Source organism: Herpailurus yagouaroundi, unplaced genomic scaffold, assembly GCF_014898765.1.
Source record: "Herpailurus yagouaroundi ecotype Mexico unplaced genomic scaffold, PumYag 28, whole genome shotgun sequence".
Lineage (NCBI taxonomy): Eukaryota > Metazoa > Chordata > Mammalia > Carnivora > Felidae > Herpailurus > Herpailurus yagouaroundi.
This window is the reverse complement of record NW_024412376.1, coordinates 15753054-15772862: the sequence shown is the minus strand read 5'-3', so window position 1 is coordinate 15772862 and position 19809 is coordinate 15753054. Positions and strand designations below refer to the sequence as shown.

General features: G+C 36.9%; 1 protein-coding gene across 2 annotated transcripts in view; it reads right to left on the bottom strand.

The window, feature by feature from the left end:
• Positions 1-19809, bottom strand: part of GLRA3 (glycine receptor alpha 3) — a 198818-nt gene that overhangs the window by 127585 nt on the left and 51424 nt on the right. For both annotated transcript variants that reach the window (XM_040470106.1, XM_040470115.1), the window contains exon 3: positions 1243-1310. In XM_040470106.1, the coding sequence (XP_040326040.1) occupies positions 1243-1310 (68 nt within the window). The remainder of the gene's footprint in view (positions 1-1242; positions 1311-19809) is intronic.

Genomic DNA, 19809 nt, shown 5'->3' with positions numbered 1-19809 from the left:
GATAATTCTATATAATGCCCAAATAAGTGAGTTAAGTTCTTCTTCACTGATGCTTTTATTGTAATTATATTATATTGAGTTTGGTAAACCACAGAGATGCCACTAAATGACTAAATATTGCATACATGAGGGGAAAAAAAGATGCCTAAGTAAAGTCTCTTCCTGTTGAGATAGATCCTCTATGCGCACGCACACACACACACACACACACACACACACACACCTGTATATCCATCCGTAATAATTCGCATATTAGATTATTTATTCTTAGAAAATTTGCTATCAAGTCATTCTGAGATACGTAAAATGAACATAGTTCTCTACTTACTTAATAATGGTTTTGGAAGCTAATAAATTTTTAAGTATTTTACATCCTATTTTAGCTAACATCAACTTTGAAAATTAATGCAAATTATACTTGCTAAATTTAGGAATGGATTATAATTCTAGGTAATTTAAGAACCACCATACATAGTTTAAATTAGAAAAAAAATTGCCTGCTAGACAATTTTACAGATATGAGTGGCTCATAAGTCTGTCTCTGCATTTTAGTTTTGCTAAAATGCACAACAAAAGCTTCAGGGTAAGGTAGAGATACAACAGGGTAAGGTAGAGATACAACATGATCGTTAAAGAAAGTTATAAAATTCAAATCAGAATAAATTTGGTCTGTAATGATAATTGTTTTGGCTTTAATAACTTCATTATATAAAATGTTCTCAACTACATAGTTCTCAACAGAAGTCTCTGTTCAAAGTGTTTCAATAAATTAAGGCAGATACCACAATTCACAAAACATTTATAATGTTTGAGCAAATACTATATTCATTTGGAAAAGTAACCAAATAAAGACTCAAAATAATATTATAAACACATTTTAAGTACACAGAATAATTGAACATGAAATTATTTACTTCTGTGTTTATGTCTGGTTTATAAAGAGTATTGAAAAGAAATGGTTTATATGGTAAAATTTTAGTTTTACTTTGAGATTTAATATTTAATTACCAAAATGGGAAAAAACATTCTTGGTTTTATTTACATTTTCTTTACTATACCATCTCTAAATGAAACATTATTGCCTGCAGTTGATTACAGTTTAGTTATACCATTAATTTTATTTTTTTAAATATCATTACATTAATTTTGGCTTTAAATTACATAACACTAGCAGAAAATGTGCCATTAATGTAATTACAAAATACTCCAGTGTGAAACTTGTTACAAAGTAAACATGCCTACCATTGTCGTCTCAGCAATAGAGCCAAAGCTGTTTATGAATATGTTGCATGTGACATTAACAGGAGGGCCTGAAAGAGATTAAAACATAAAGACTATTTAGATACTCATCTAAAATATTTTTAAATAATTACATGCTTTTCATTATCAGTTTTTTTTAAAAAAGGAATATATATATTTTATATCTGTGTACACACAGATGCATAAAATTGATGGCAATCACTCTGTGAAATAATCTGAATTGAAAATCGCAAATTCATAGTCTCCTTTGAACACTGAGGCTGGCCATTATATAAGTCTTCAATCTCATTTGGTCTTGATATCTCTAATGGCTTTGTAAATGTCTGATTTGGTAAGTCCAACATTTGAGCTCCTTTAGGCTGTTCCTATTGATTTTTTCCTCCCAGTATGGGCCCTATTTTTCTGTTTCTTTTCAGGCTACATATTTTTGTTGTTGTTGTTAAAAATTGGATACATTAAATAATGCAATGTGGCAACCCTGGAAACCAGACCTCCCACTTGCAAAGCCCAGTTGTTGTTACTGGTGTTTATTATTGTTGTTTGTTGTTTAGTGACTTTCCTGGACTAATAGTCTGTATTTCCCCACAGTGTGCAGCCACTGAGGATTCTGTATCACACAGCGTTAGGCAGCTGCAGTGTTAAAACAGTTTCTTATGATCATTTTCTTTTCTTTCTTCTTTCTTTCTTTCTTTCTTTCTTTCTTTCTTTCTTTCTTTCTTTCTTTCTTTTCTTCTTTCTTTCTCTTTTTCTTTCTTTCTTTTTCTTTCTTTCTTTTGAGAGCGCATGTGCAAGAGAGCATGCAGGGGAGGGAACAAGGAGGGAACAAGGGCAGGGGCAGGGGAGGGGCAGAGAGAGAATTCAGCTCTAAGGACCCTGAGATCAGGACCCTGAGATCAGGACCCTGAGATCACTACCTCAGCCAAAATCAAGAGTCATCAGCTTAAAGGACTGAGCCACCCAGGTGCCCCTTTTGTGATCACTTTTGTGATCATTTTTAATAAATGCCCTGGGATAGGATTTTCCCACTGAGGGAGTTCCCAGTCAAAGCCAAATAATGATAAGCCATCTGAGTGGTACTTTTCTAGGGAGCAGGCCAGATAAAAATAACATAGCTCTAGGGGTGGACTTTGATACCTGCTAGGCTCTGGATTGTAAGCTTCTGTGGTTGAGAGGCTGCTGGTTTTCAAGGCTACCAGGAGCTCAGGAGGGGAGCCATATTTACATGCCCTGTTTTTAGAGAAACCTATTATTTTTACTTGAATACACATTCCTCAGTGTGTTGCAAGCTTTTCAGAGTTCCCGAAGGTTAACTTAGACAGTTTTTTCAGTATTTGTATTACTTTTTTTTTTTTGAGGAGTGAATTTACAGAAAACATCATTCTGCCATTCCAGAAGTCCCCTGTAAGTGCGTTTAGCATTCATCATAAAAACCAATAATTTTTGTTTTTCTGAGATCCATTTATTCATTAATTTACTAAATATTTACAAATTGTGTACACCAAATTGCAGAAAACACAACGAGATTATCATCTAGCAGGGCAGAAGGAATAAGATCTCATAAATTGTTTAGTACTTCATGTACTAAACATGTGTTGTGCTGATTCATAGATACCACTTAATCCATATAACACTGCAAACGGTAATATTACGCCACTTATCAAGAAAGGAATTAAAGTTCAGAGAGGACACATAAGGTGCTAATGAATAGCATAGTTAGAATTGGAACCACTAGTCTGATTCTAGGAGTCATTTTTCCCATCATATCAAGTTGTACCATGACCTTCACATAACATTACATCCCAAGGATTCCATTATCTAGCTACAGACTTTATTATTAGGCTGATAGATATATAAATCAGCAACACTGAAATATTATGTGGTAAGGGTTAAAATAACTCCGAGTTAAATTCTACCTACTAGTCAGATAATGCCACACACAAAAACTAATATATAAGCCTTAGCTAAGATGCCTGCCCTTTGCCCTATACCTCTATGTCCCCTTCGCTAGAGATAATCACTCCAACTTATATAATAGATTCTTTGGGGATTTACCTAATTTTCTCTAAATAATGAACTTATTTTGCTACTTTTAGATGCTCCCATTTTAAGCATATATTCAGATACCCACAGCAGAGGAGGATTTATTTAGCTTTCTTTCAAGCCATTATCACCACCTCCACTAACGTAAACCTCTTTTTTTATCCTCCTAGTACACAGATATGGTTACACTGCCATTGTTGTTAGATTAGTATTCACTTTTTACATTATGACAAGGTAAATATTATTTCCAACCAAGCCATGCAATAAATTACGATTACTTTTCTTTCCCGGTAAGCACTTTCTTGAGGTTGATAAACTCTTTATGTATTTCACATAGTTTCTTCCATACGTATCATTAACCTACCCAGAAGTTCTGAAATGTCTGAATTATGTTTCAATGTCAGACTCATCAGATATTTTATTAGCTTTATCTCCCTTTGGATATATTCCAAAATTAGATTTGTTTTGTTTTGTTTTGTTTTGTTTTGTTTTTTTGCTCTGGAGCATAGCAGCCATCTTATGACCTCCCATAATCATTATACTGGGGTTTACTTCCATCTCTCGTCTGTCAGATTGCCTTTCATGGTCCCTGACTTTCCTTTTTACTTGGCTTATTTCTTAATTTTAGTAGAATAAATCCTTTAGGAATTTTTTGAGAAATGATGCATAAGGATGTGAAGCTTTTGAGAATTCACTTGTTCACAATTCTTTTAATGCCCTTTTAATTTATTTATTTACTATTTTTTAATGTTTATTTATCTTTGAGAGAGACAGAGACAGAGCATGAGGGGGGGAGGAGCAGAGACAGAGAGGGAGACACAGAATCGGAAGCAGGCTTCAGGTTCTGAGCTGTCAGCACAGAACCCAACTCAGGGCTTGAACCTAGGCACCACAAGATCATGACCTGAGCTGAAGTTGGAAGTTCAACTGACTGCACCACCCAGGCACCCCTAAATGTCCTTTTAACATCTAAATTTGGTAGAAAACTTTAGGTTCAAAACATTTTTTTCTGAATTTCAAAGACATTTCTCTTTTATTTTTATTTTCTTGCATTGCTGTTAAAAATTCGAAAGCCATGGGGCGTCTGGGTGGCTCAGTCGGTTGAGCGGCCGACTTCGGCTCAGGTCATGATCTCGTGGTCCGTGAGTTCGAGCCCCACGTCGGGCTCTGTGCTGACAGCTCAGAGCCTGGAACCTGTTTCAGATTCTGTGTCTCCCTCTCTCTGTGACCCTCCCCCATTCATGCTCTGTCTCAAAAATAAAAAAACGTTAAAAAAAATTAAAAAAAAAATTTCCAAAGCCATTCTGATTCTTGATCCTTTGTAAAGATAAAAAGGAGTCTCTTTGTACCAATTTTAAAAATAATTAATAATAATAATAAAAATAAAACAAAACAATGTTTCATTAGTCAGAATAGTTTAAAATCATTTGTGGTTTCAGTTCACATTTTCTTGATTTCTGGTGCACAATTCTCATCTTTGTTTTTCTACTCAATTTCTGATAGCCATATGTCCTCCTGGAAGAAAGTAGAGGAAAAAAACCCCACAAACTTATTCAAAACTGACATCTACAATCCATAAGCCAATGGATCCTATGCACATTGGAATCATATGAGGATCTTTAAAAAAGACGGATACCTGAATTTTACCTGGATGCTATGGCATGCAACCAGAGCATTGATATTTTTAAAAGCTCCCCAGATGATTCAGATGTGCAGTGATGCTGGGAACCACTCAGGAATTCCAGACTAGAAAACATCTGTGCCCATTATATCGCAGTGCTAAAAATGAACCGAGATTTTTCTAGAGGTGAAGAAATAGAGAGATGGGTGTCAGGACTTAGAACAAGGCCTTGAAAATGCAAGGCCACTGATATTGATAAGAGAGTTGCCTATTTTAAGTTTGGTCACCAATGCTACTAAAACAAGTAGATGCTGTGCAGTTAGAAACAGACCAAAGCCTATTGAGCATCAAGATGTATAGAACATAAAATTAAGCAGGTAGAGAAGGTAAACTGTTTTCAATATGAAGGATGGATGTTTAAGAACAAGAAAACTTTGGGGCCTTGAGTGGCTTAGTTGGTTGAGCGAGCAATTCTTGATTTTAGCTCAAGTCGTGATCTCAGAGTCGTAAGATTGAGCCCCCGAGTCTGCTTAAGATATTCTTTCCCCCCACCCTCTCTCTCTCTGGTCCTCTCTCCTGTTTGTACACTCTGTCTATAAAATTAAAACCAAAAATTAAAAACAAGCGGAAAACCCTATGAAAATCCTAAATCCTGGAGGTGCTATAATTATTTGACTATTAGTGAGAAGTTTTTTTGAATATTTCTTTGTCATTTTTAATATTTACGAATTTGTAGGGGCACCTGGGTGGCGCAGTCGGTTAAGCGTCCGACTTCAGCCAGGTCACGATCTCGCGGTCTGTGAGTTCGAGCCCCGCGTCGGGCTCTGGGCTGATGGCTCAGAGCCTGGAGCCTGTTTCCGATTCTGTGTCTCCCTCTCTCTCTGCCCCTCGCCCGTTCATGCTCTGTCTCTCTCTGTCCCAAAAATAAATAAACGTTGGAAAAAAAAATTTTTTTTTTTTTAAAATATTTACAAATTTGTAAGATGGTAAGGGTGTCTTATATGTCACTATGTGAGAGAGGAGAAAACACGAATCTTTTACTTCATGAACATTTTATCCCATCTCAAGAGAAGCGTGAAGTCACAATTAACTGATAGATTTTTTTTTTTTTGACTTATGTAAGTCTAAGGTATTGAACTCTAAACTATGTACACAGAGTATCTGGAATATTGAAAAAAACAATCTTTCGTATTTTCTAGGTTATCCTGTGTTTTCTAAAGAATGCTGAAACTCTATTATTTTCTTTTGCTGTTAACAGTACTATGAATCTGGGGAATATCGTTTAGCCTGGAATAAATTCTCTTGGGCTCTGTTGACTCACAACCTTTGGAAGATGGAAAACACAGGGCATTGGTATTGGGTTAATTCATCTTTCAATAAAATGCTGATGGAAGTACATCCATGTTGGGGGAACAGCTGTCACTGTAAGGCTGCCTGCTCCATCTGACTGTGAACTCTTTGGCTGAAATTGTAATAAATAAAACATCCAGCGGTGGGGGGCGGGGCAGTGGTGGTGATTCTTCTTATTTTAATCTGGCAAGAGGCAGGGTCTTTGTTTTTTTGACTTTTATTTAATTTCTCTTTGGGCACTGAATAAAAAGCGAGGCATCCTTTATTATATTTTTTAATTGCATCCTATAAATTTAACTATTATCTGTATAATTTTAGATAGTAGCGGTGAAAAATAGAACAAAGGTAAACATTCAGCATGGGCTTCTGCGGCCTGAAGTTAGTGATATCCGTTCAGTTGCATTTCTGTGTCGCTTATGCTTTATGGCAGGCCCTAGTGATTCCAGGAAGGTTCTGAAAGCCTCAGTATTAAGTACTGTGCTAGGCGGATTCCTCTGACGTTTTTGTTTTCTCCCTAAAATGTGGCACTCGCATCCCGAGTTTACCAGAGGCTCGCATAGTAACGTCAATGAGTGAAATAAGGAAAGTAACATGGTTCCACAGAAGAGCAGTGGTCAAAGGAGGAGTGACTAATTGAGGCTTTTTTCACTTATAATTTAAGAGCATGATGTTCAATATTATATGAAACAGATTTCAGCCCTGGCCTCTTCAACATGACTCCAATCACACTCAGAAAGCTCCTTCTCAAGGCAGAAAGTCAGCCTGGTTTCAAAGTCTAAATCCCATGTGGTAGTAAAGTAAATCCCAGTGGTCTGAAGTCTACGCATTAGCGTTTATTCCCCTGGTTGTAAGGTGTGTTCTTTGCCTGATGATTAGAACATACATGAGTGCTATGTGGTTCCCATTTGACTACTTATGTGTGTATTCTCTTCTTCAGCCGGAAGAAAGGTGAATGAATTTAAGCACTAAACCTTAATTCCAAATTTCAAAAATAGAGCAGACACTCGAAATATTTGTGTGTATGTGTGTATTTATATACATATACATATATATATAATTTTATTTTATTTTAAAGTTTATTTATTTTGAGAGAAAGAGAGAGAAAGAAAGAGAGAGAGAGAGAGAGAGAGAGAGAGCATGGGAGGGGCAGGTAGAGAGGAAGAGAGAGAGGATCCCAACAGGCCCTGCCCCGTCAGTGCAGAGCCTGACGCAGGGCTCTATTCCACGAACCATGAGATCATGACCTGAGCTGAAACCAAGAGTCAGATGCTTAACTCACTGAGCCACTCAGGAGCCCCAATAAAATTTTATTTTTTAAAAAATGAAAAAGGGTGCCTGGGTGGCTCAGTCGGTTAAGTGTCCGACTTCAGCTCAGGTCATGATCTCACGGTTCGTGGGCTCGAGCCCCACATCGGGCTCTGTGCTGACAGCTTGGAGCCTGGAGCCTACTTTGGATTCTGTGTCTCCCTCTCTCTCTGTTTGTCCCCTGCTCTCACTCTTGTCTCTTACTCTCTCAAAAATAAATAAAGATTAAAAAAAATTTTTTTTTAATTTTTAACAAAATTAAAAAATGAAAAAACAGTACTAAAAGTATAAACAAATTTGAAAATAAAAGTCATTGTTTTTTTTTTTTTTTTTTTTTTAATTTTTTTTCAACGTTTATTTATTTTGGGGACAGAGAGAGACAGAGCATGAACGGGCGAGGGGCAGAGAGAGAGGAAGACACAGAATCGGAAACAGGCTCCAGGCTCTGAGCCATCAGCCCAGAGCCCGACGCGGGGCTCGAACTCACGGACCGCGAGATCGTGACCTGGCTGAAGTCGGATGCTTAACCGACTGCGCCACCCAGGCGCCCCAAAAGTCATTGTTTTTAAGCGTACTCTTGGGCTACATCATAGAATCTCTTTGATGTGATCTGAAGGTATTTGGAATTTACTTTATGAGGATGAGGTAGCCGTTACAGATTTCTCATCATGGTTGTGTAGTGAACCAACACAACACAGGGAGTAGCTGAATGGATGGCAAAAGCTTTGAGACAGAGAAGACAGGAATGTACTGTTACAGTCCAGATGGGAGACAGAATGGCCCTGACCCAGGCAGTGACAGTGTAGATGGACTACAAAGAATGAAATGGATGCAGTGCCATAATGTTTATGAAGCACTGCATTCTGTACTTTAAGCTTCTTCTGGTCTATGGCAGATCAGAGCAGCAGAGTAGAGTAATCTTTCTACCTTAGCTATTGATAAGCATATTCAAAAACTTTGTAGAGAGTGAAGCTCAGAGACGATTGTAAATATTCTATTGCCATTACAGAGAGCACCTGTTTAGCAGTCCTTGGCCAATCTGCTACTTTTCTGTGCCAGTGCAAAAGCTGTTAAATCCATCTAATACACTGCTATGTTTAGCAACAGAGCAAATAATTGCGATAGCATCCATATGGCAAATTGTGCCTTTAAATTGTTCATTGCATTAGCCATTGTTGGCCCAAAAAGCAAACGACAGTAGTTACAGATGTTTTCAGCGGCATGTTTTCTTTTAGATGTCCCTTAAAGAAACAGAATATGCCTTTCAAATTCAGAGACGGATAAAGGCAAAATGGCAAAGTACATTGCAAACCCTTGGCAATTATGTTATTGCTATTCATACCAGGGAAAAAATTGTTCACAAGGTAAATCTCAAGCCAACAAACAAAGAAAAAACAAAAAGCAGCCCAAGTGTTCATGAAAACGATTCCAAGAAATGTTTAATGTAATGTTGCATTAAAACCTCACCCTTTTTAAAGACCCAGAAAGCAATTGAAAGACTAAATCTCAAAAAAAAAAAAAAATGTATTTACATCTATATGCATGTACATATGTAGGTACATGTCACACATATGTATGTAGTCAGGTCACAAGGAAAGATATTCTTTTATTTTTTACTTGATAGAAATAAATATGATGACTTCAAATCCAGATTTTAAATCATTTGTTAGATACTTGAAAAAAGTTTGAAAATAATAGCATAAAAATAGGATCCAGTTTCTTCTTTCTGTTCCCTTTCCTCCATTTTCTTCCTGAAAATGCAGTCTTAAAGCCATTCTGTCAGGCAACACAAGATAGGCGTCCATGTTGGGATGGCCATGGGAAGGGTGGGTAAACAGATAGGGTGAGAAGGACATCTGGGAGACGGGATTCGCAGCACACCAGGGTGTGGGAGCCAGAGTGAGGAGGATGTTCCTATAGTGGGGTAGCTGTGCTGGTGTGGAGCCAGATTTCTTACTGTCAGAAGAGGAAGTTAAAATGTGGAAACTCAGAAAGTAGAATAAACCAATGCATCAGAGATATCAATGTAAATCATGGTTTTCAATAGGGAAGTAAAAATGGAAATGTAAATTAATAAATACATAAATATACACATGTGTATGTATATGCCTCTGTACATGTATATACGTATAGATAGATAGATAGATAGATAGATAGATAGATAGATAGATAATAGATAGACACATAGATACATAGATAGATATGGGAATATACCTACTTAATCAGTTAGTCAAAATGAACATTAACAGTGATGGCAAAAATTAACATGGTCCACCATCTGATAAAATGCACTCAGAACAAAGTAACACTTCTGTGATATTTTTATTAAGATGCATTACCTAAACTGAAGCATGAAGAAAATTACTAATGCAAACTGAGGTACATTCTGCTAAATAAAGAGATAATAATATATTTTTTAAATGTCGTGATCATGAGAGTCATAAAAAGAATGAAGTCGTGGTTCAAACCGAATAAAACAAGGAGAAATGACAATTAAATACAAGACATGATTCTAAACTGGATCTTTTTGCTATGAAGCCAATACTCAGGTAGTTGACAGAATTTGAATGGGGTCCACGAATTAGACAATAACTATATATTCATGTTAATTTTCTTGTTTCAATGGTTAGATTGTGGTTGTCTAAGAGAATGAATGTTCTTATTTGTATGATATTCTCAAGTATTGGGGCATCAGTTCAACAACATACTTTCAAGTGGTTCAGGAAAAAAAAAGTTTTGTGCAATATTTGTAAATCTTCTGCTAATTTAGGATTGTTTTAAAATTTAAGGAAAGAGAAATTACTACAGAAAAATACATTAAAAACTAAAAACCAAAGATAACATAAGATATAGAGCACACCAATGTAAATTTGTGAGCATTTCAGGTGAACATTTATAGTTTTAGGAAGATTTATTATTAAAGACACTTTTCTTGCCAAAATGACCTTGTATTATGTAACAATGCAAGTAGAAACTATACCTTTTTCAAAAAATAATTGTGAATTTTATTCAAGAACAATAACTCCTGGATGAATAGAAATAGTTAAAATGGATAAAGAAGATGCTAATACTTTTCCTGAAAAAAAAAAAAACAGGAAGAAAATGAGTTTTAGGTACAGATGCCATTCTGGGGACAGAATGTGTTAGAGCAGAATAGACTATTTGCAAACTAGATTTGTGATGTGGGAGAAAGGGATTAATATAGGGAAATATTATAGATGAAACGAGAAACCACAAAGACATTGTGAAGACAAACAACGTTATTTCTAGATAAAGAAAGTAATCATTGGAAATAGAACAAAACAAAACAAAAAAACCCAACAAATATGCAATAAATGTTTAGGAGGAATATGTAATTGAGTGATTGCTAAGAGAATACTTTCTGCCTGGATCCAAATTACACTTAAGAGTTATCAAAGACCAACTGGGGCCTAAACAATAGGGTCAAAAGAAATAACTAAAATCTAGAAAAAGCTGGTAAAATGGTCTAGTGAAACAATATTTTATTGTCTTTGGATATACATTCATTTGCTATTCAATCGCTTTTTCATCTGTTAAACTGGCTTCTAGCTTCAGATGACTCCTGGATGCTTCTATTTCAAGATGGAAAATTGAACCCAGTTTTCTTTGGCTCTGAAGACATAAAATGATGTTATCACACCAAGAATGAGAGGGAGGCCATAATCAACGTTTATTTATTTTTGGGACAGAGAGAGACAGAGCATGAACAGGGGAGGGGCAGAGAGAGAGGGAGACACAGAATTGGAAACAGGCTCCAGGCTCTGAGCCATCAGCCCAGAGCCTGACGCGGGGCTCGAACTCACGGACCGCGAGATCGTGACCTGGCTGAAGTCGAACGCTTAACCGACTGCGCCACCCAGGCGCCCCGGGAGGCCATAATCAGTTTAATGACATAAAATACAGAAGGGAGAAGAAAATGGTTGATGGATGAAACAGAGCAAAGTCTAAAAGAAATGCAGGTTAGGACGGCATGGAGAAGGGAGAGCTACCCAGGGAGACATAAAGCTTAGGGTCATCCTCTGAACGAAAAGAGGAGGGGAGTTAAAAGGGGTCTGCTGGGACAGGCCATGGGTACCTATCTCAAAAATTCTCTGCTTCCCATCCAGGGGCACCTGGGTAGCTCAGTCGGTTAAGCGTCCGACTCTTGCTTTCATTTCAGCTCAGGTAATGATTTTATGGTTCCTAAGATCAAGCCCTGCGTCTGGCTCTGCGCTGACAGTGTAGAGTCTGCTTGGGATTCTGTCTCCCTCTCTCTCTGCCTCTTGCCTCAAAAATAAGTAAATAAACTAAAAAAACAAAAACAAAAACAAAAACACAACTTCCCTGCTTCCTGTCCTGCGGAGCAGGAATGGCCTGGGGTTCTCAAAGAAATTCTTGAAGGCATGGAATAACTTTTTCTTTTTCTTTTTTTTTACAAACATAGTTTATTAAGGTGATTGGAAATAATACTGTTCTGTGAATCAATGCTGACTTTTCGCAATTGCTTTATTTTCCAGCTTTATTGAGATATGATTGACATAAAACATTGCTCATGGTGCACACTGTGTCGATTTGATACACTTATATACCGCAATACAATTACCACTGTAGCATTTAGCTTCCAGATCCATCACCTCACATAATTACGATTTCTTTTTTTTTGTGTTGAGAACATTGATGATCTGCCCACTTGGCAACTTTTAAGTGTATAATACAGTATTAAGTGTAACCACAATGCTGTGCATTAGATCCCCAGAATTTATTCAACTTCTAACTCTTTGCAAAAAGTTAAAAAAAAAAAAAAAAAGATGACTGGAGAAAGCTGAGTTCCTGACAGTACTTTAAAACTAAAGATGTCTGGGGGCGCCTGGGTGGCGTAGTCGGTTAAGCGTCCGACTTCAGCCAGGTCACGATCTTGCGGTCCGTGAGCTCGAGCCCCGCGTCAGGCTCTGGGCTGATGGCTCATAGCCTGGAGCCTGTTTCCAATTCTGTGTCTCCCTCTCTCTCTGCCCCTCCCCCGTTCATGCTCTGTCTCTCTCTGTCCCAAAAATAAAAAATAAAAACGTTGAAAAAAAAATTAAAAAAAACTAAAGATGTCTGTGTTTGGGCACCCGGAGGACCCCAGACCAAAGCTTACTCGACACTCAACACTCATCTAAAGCACAATTGTGTTCAGGGCAGGAATGCCTCTGCCATATTTCCCTTTCTAGTGAGAGACAGAGCAGAAAACCACCTCCTTACGACACACACACACATACACACACACCAGGCAAGACCTGTATCAGCACTCAAATCAACTCGATCTTTCCTGAACTACAGAGCATTTCGATCACATATAAGTAGCTGCTTGAATAGAGTGAACAAGATGAATAAACATAATTTTTCCTGCAGGAAGAAAAGAGAAATCATTGGGCAGAAAAGAAAAACGGAAGGAGTGAATACAAATTGAGGCACTAAATCAGAAGTCTAGTTAGGGCAAAGGAATCTTCTGCTGCCTTCTTTGTAAGAGGCCTGGACACCAATCGGACAGATGAGAACAGGTACTTACCTAAGTAACCAATTTTACCCTGGGAGTGTTTGCTTTAAAGAAGAATGAATAGCTTTGAACAAAGACCGTTGAGGCAAGGAAGTGCTGCTTTCCATCACTAGTATTTTCAGACAATTGAATTTTTACCAAGTTCAGGTACCTGTTTTTTACTGTGGTCATAAACAAAACAAACAGCTAAACATATGAAATAGCACCTGCCTAGCAACCTGTAACACAACTTTCATGACTTCACATTTGAGGAGAATGGTCTAGGATAAAGACGACTGTGAAGACACCAAAATACAGTCACAGAATTAAAATCTTCCTACACATTCCAAATAACACCATGTAAAGGGCGTCGAGGTGACTCAGTTGGTTAAGCATCCAACTCTTGATTTAGGCTCAGGTCATAATCTCATGGTTCATGGGATCAAGCCCGTCATCAGGCTCTGCACTGACAGCATGGAACCTGCTTGCTATTCTGTCTTCCTCTCTCTCTGCCCTTCTCTCTCTCTCTCTTTCTCTCTCTCTCTCAAAATAAATAAATAAACATCAAATGACACCGTGTAAAATATCAAAGAGTCACTTATGCCACAAATCTGAATAGTCCTCCTTAAGTATAAAGGAAAAAGACAAAAGGGTAAAGGGTAGGGGTGGGACATAGACGAGAAAAGATTAGATTGTTTTTAAAAGAAAGTTATTTTGGAGAATAACACAAAACAATGCTAGCATAAGCCATACTTTTTTTTTTAAAGAAAAATATGCACAGTTAGAAAAAGTAGGCTATATGTAAGGGAGCAAAAATCAAAATAGCATATTGATTTTTTTTTAAATACTAAATGTCAGTAGGCAATGGAACAATATCTAACAAACTTTTCAGCTAGAATTCTATAGCTTGATCATCGTATAAAATTACTTCAATGTCAAATGTATAAACAAGAGATTATCAAGTAATACTATTCAGTGATAAAAAGAAATGAGCTATCAAATCACAAAAAGACATGAAAGATCCTTAAAAGCATATTTCCAGTTTGAAAAGTCTTCACGCTATAGGATTCCACCTAGATGACATTCTTGAGAAAACAAAACTCTACAAACAGAAAAAGATCAGTGGTTGCCAGAGATTTGGGGGGAAAGAGAATGACATTCATAGCTGAAGCACAGGGGATTTTTCGGGTAATGAAATTCTTCTGCACGATACAGACATGATGCTTGCATGTGGGTTACTCATTTGTCAAAAGCCACAAAATGTACATCAAGAGTGAACCCTAATGTGAACAGTGGACTTCAGTTCATAATAATAATACATCATTATCAACTGTTGATGAATAGTTATTCAGTAGTTAATCAATATTGATTCATCAATTCTAACTAATGTATCACACTAATACACGATGTAAACAATAGGGGAAATTGTAGGGGATGGGAGAGGGTATGTGAGAATTCTCTGTACTTTCCAATCAATTTTTCTGTGAACCTAAAACCGCTCTTTAAAAAGCCTAGATAAAAAAAAAAAAAAAAAAAAAAAAAAAAAAGATGATCAGAAAGTGTTTTTTTGAGGTTTTTTTTTTTTTTTTTTTGGTTATTTATTTACTTTTGAGAAAGAGAGACAGATGGTGGGGGGGGGGCGGGAGATGGAGACAGAGGGAGACACAGAATCCAAAGCAGGTTCCAGGCTCTGAGCTGTCAGCACAGAGCCCTACACAGGGCTGGAACTCATGGACTGCGAGATTATGACCTGAGCCAAAGTTGGACGCCTAACCGACTGAGCCACCCAGGCGCCCCCAGAAAGTATATGTTTAAATTACTCCTGTTCTGAAAATGAGGAAGTGTTTTATTGTATCTTTGTCTGTGTGGAGAGAGATAGAAATAAAACTTAAAAAAAAAAAGAAAAAAGGGAAACTTGGAAATTAAAAAAAAAAGGTCGGATGTAAATATGAATTCAAGAAACTGCTGGGTACAAGGATTTGGGGGTCTTCCCTTAAGTTGTCTGGACCTCCAAGCCAGTTACATGACTGGCTCTGGGGACCATGCGGTTCAGTCTGCAGTGCAATGCTTTCTGTCACTGTGCCTCTTTTGTTTCTACTTTTCCCCTAGACAGGAAGAGTTCTAAAGAGAAAGAATTTCAAATTCCAGGAAAGAAATAGTGCTGTTTGCCTATTATTTTTGTTTTTAAGATGGAAGCAACAGTTCCTATACATATCATTTCTGTCCTCTAAGGCCACATTTTTAAAATAATGATTTATGCAAAACTCTAATTTCTGTTGAAGGGTCAACAAATTTAATGACATGTGAAGCTTTATTTGCTAATTCTTTAAAAAAAATTTTTTTATTTGACGTTTATTTATTTTTGAGACATAGAGAGACAGAGCACGAACAGGGGAGGGTCAGAGAGAGGGAGACACAGAATCTGAAACAGGCTCCAGGCTCTGAGCTGTCAGCACAGAGCCCGATGCGGGGCTCGAACTCACAGAGTGTGAGATCATGACCTGAGCCGAAGTCGGTCGCCCAACCGACTGAGCCACCCAGGCGCCCCTTTGCTAATTCTTTTTAGAAGACTCTCAGATCATTTCCAAACCCAGTTGTTGTTATTTGGTGTATTCTTTATAATAGAAATCAGGGGCGCCTGGGCGGCTCAGTCAGTTAAGCATCCGACTCTGTCTCAGGTCATGATCTCATGGTCCGTGGGTTCAAGTCCCACACCAGGCTCTGTGCTTTGAATTCTGTGTCTCCCTCTCTCTCTGCCCCTCCACTGGTCATGCCCTGTCTCTCTCTGTCTCTCAAAAATAAATAAATGTTAAAAAAATTAAAAAAAAAGAAATCATTGTACTTAACAGAACTAAGATGTAACAGAGATTTGGAGTTGTTTTCGCTCTCAAATTATCCTACAGGCAAAGAGGGTGGGGTTTGTTTTGTTTTGTTTTGTTTTTTTGAGAAACATGATTCTCATAAAAGTTTAAGTAAGTTATGAGTATTCTGGAGGGGAAAAGAACAGCTTATTAATTAGTGAAAAAGAAAATGTTGGTGACTCAGGCATTTGGATGTTTTAATTTCTTTCAGTATTTATTTTTATAAGTAGTTAATAGTTATATTTAATTTAATTCCTAAGATAATTTTTGATACAAGAGACTGTGCTATCTGTGCTCAGTGCCAATTTAAAGTGTTTTCAGAAAATTATTTATTCCTACTTTTGTGGGTATATTTTAATAACATATTTAAAACATTTAATCTTAAACAGGTCAGATTGTTAAAGGTGTAGCTTTTTTTAGAGATTTTTTTAGAGAAAAATACAAACACATATCATAATTTACATCAAAGAAAAATGTCTACATCTAGATATTTTATGTTAGCAGTATATAAAAAATAAAATCAGAGTAACATTTAAACAAAAGTCATTTTATATTTTTATTTTTATATATGTTTTACTTTTAATTAATTTTATTGAGATATAATTGGTATATGACATTATATTAGTTTCAGATATACAACATAGTGATTTGACAAGTGTTTGTGTTGCAAAATGATCACCACAGTAAGTTTAGTGAACATCTATCACCACATAGTTGCAATTTTTTCTTATTCACTTTTATGATTTACTCTCTTAGCAACTTTTATGTATATGGTACAGTATTGGTAACTATTGTCACCATGCGGTACATCCCTTCCCCGGGACTTTTTTATCTTAGAACTGGAAGTTTGTACCTTTTGACTACCTTCACCCAATTTGCCTACTCCCTTCGCCCCCACCCATCCCCTTTCTCTGGCAACTACCAATCTGTTCTCTGTATCTATAAATTCAATTCTTTTTAAATATTCCACAAATAAGTGAGAGCATACAGAATTTGTAATTCTCTGACTTATTTTACTTAGTGTAATATCCTTAAGGTCTATCCACCCGTATTATTGCAAGTAGCAGAATTTCCTACTTTTTTTATTTTTATTTTTTATTAACTTGTTTTATTTTTGATTTCTTTTTCAATTTACATCCAAATTACTTAGCAAATAGTGCAACAATGATTTCAGGAGTAGATTCCTTAGTGACCCTTGCCCATTTAACCCATCCCCCCTCCCACAACCCTTCCAGTAACCCTCTGTTCTTCATATTTAAGATTTTGTCCCCCTCCTTGTTTTTATTTTTATTTTTTGCTTCCCTTCCCTTGTGTTCATCTGTTCTGTGTCTTAAAATCTTCATATGTGTGAAGTCATATGATATTTGTCTTTCTCTGACTGACTAACTTCGTTTAGCATAATACCCTCCAGTTCGATCCATGTAGTTGCAAATGGGAAGATTTCATTCTTTTTGATTGCCAATTATACTCCGTGTGTGTGTGTGTGTGTGTGTTTGTATACATATATATAGCCAAAGTACGGAAAGAGCCCAAATGTCCGTCAATGGATGAATGGATAAAGAAGATGTGGTTTAAGTATATATATATATATATATATATATATATATATATATATATATATATATGTTTGTATGTATTGTGTGTGTGTGTACAATACACACACACACATATGTGTATATATATATATAAACACATATATATGTATATACCACATCTTCTTTATCCATTCATCCATTGACGGACTTTTGGGCTCTTTCCATACTTTGGCCATTGTTGATAGTGCTGCTATAAACATGGGGGTGCATATGTCCCTTTGAAACAGCACACCTGTATCCCTTAGATAAATGCCTAGTAGTGCAATTGCTGGGTCATAGGGTAGTTCTATTTTTAGTTTTTTGAGGAACCTCCATACTGTTTTCCAGAGTGGCTGCACCAGTTTGCATTCCCACCAACAATGCAAAAGAGATCTTTCTCCGCATCCTCACCAACATCTATTGTTGCCTGAGTTGTTAATGTTAGCCATTCCAACAGGTGTCAGGTGGTATCTCATTGTGGTTTTGATGTGTATTTCCCTGATGATGAGTGATGTTGAGCATTTTTTCATGTGTCAGTTGGCCATCTGGATGTCTTCCTTGGAGAAGTGCCTATTCATGTCTTTTGCCCACTTCTTCACTGGATTATTTGTTTTTTGGGTGTTGAGTTTGATAAGTTCTTTATAGATTTTGGATACTAACCCTTTATCTGATATGCCATTTGCAAATATCTTCTCCCATTCTGTCTGTTGCCTTTTAGTTTTGTTGACTGTTTTATTCACTGTGCAGAAGCTTTTTATTTTGATGAGGTCCCAGTTGTTCATTTTTGCTTTTGCTTCCCTTGCCTCTGGAGACGTGTTCAGTAAGAAGTTGCTGCAGCCAAGATCAAAGAGGTTTTTGCCTGCTTTCTCCTTGAGGATTTTGATGGCTTCCTGTCTTAAATTTAGGTCTTTCATCCATTTTAAGTTTATTTTTGTGTATGTTGTAAGAAAGTGGTCCAGGTTCATTCTTCTGCATGTTGCTGTCCAGGTTTCCCAGCACCATTTGCTGAAGAGACTGTCTATATTCCATTGGATATTCTTTCCTGCCCTGTCAAATATTAGTAGGTCCATTTTCTGGTCCATTTGTGGGTCCATTTGTGGGTTCTCTATTCTGTTCCATTGATCTGAGTGTCTGTTCTTGTGCCAGTACCATACTGTCTTGATGGTTACAGCTTTGTAGTATAGCTTGAAGTCTGCTTTGGTTTTCTTTTTCAAGATCACTTTGGCTATTCGGGGTCTTTTCTGGTTCCATAAAAATTTTAGGATTATTTGTTCTAATTCTGTGAAGAATGCTGGTGTTACTTTGATAGGGATGCATTGAACATGTAGATTGCTTTGGGTAGTATTGACATTTTAACAATATTTGTTCTTCCTATCCAGGACCATGGAATCTTTTTCCATTTTTCTGTGTCTTCTTCAATTTCTTTCATAAGCTTTCTATAGTTTTCAGTGTATAGATTTTTCACCTCTTTGGTTAGATTTATTCCCAGGTATTTCATGGTTTTTTGTGCAACTGTAAACGGGATCAATTCCTTGATTTCTCTTTCTGTCACTTCATTGTTGGTGTATAGGAATTCAACTGATTTCTGTGTGTTGATTTTGTATCCTGTAACTTTGCTGAATTCATGAATCAGTTCTAGCAGTTTTTTGGTGGAATCTTTTGGGTTTTCCATATAGAGTATCATGTCACCTGCAAAGAGTGAAAGTTTGACCTCCTCCTAGCCGATTTGGATGCCTTTTATTTCTTTGTGTTGTCTGATTGCAGAGGCTAAGACTTCCAATACTATGTTGAGTAACAGTGGTGAGAGTGGACATCCCCGTCTTGTTCTTGACCTTAGGGGGAAAGCTCCCAGTTTTTCCCCACTGAGGATGACATTAGCGTTGGGTCATTCATATATGGCTTTAATGATCTCGAGGTATGCTCCGTCTATCCCTACCTTCTTGAGGGTTTTTATCAAGAAAGGATGCTGTATTTTGTCAAATGCTTTCTCTGCATCTATTGAGAGGATCACATGGTTCTTGTCCTTTCTTTTACTGATGTGATGAATCACGTTAATTGTTTTGCAGATATTGAACCAGCCCTGCATCCCAGGTATAAATCCCACTTGGTCATGATGAATAATTTTTTTAATGTATTGTTGGATTGGGTTGGCTAGTATCTTGTTGAGGATTTACACATCCATGTTCATCAGGGATATTGGTCTATACTTTTCCTTTTTAGTGGGGTCTCTGTCTGGTTATGGAATCAAGGTAATGCTGACTTCATACAAAGAGTTTGGAAGTT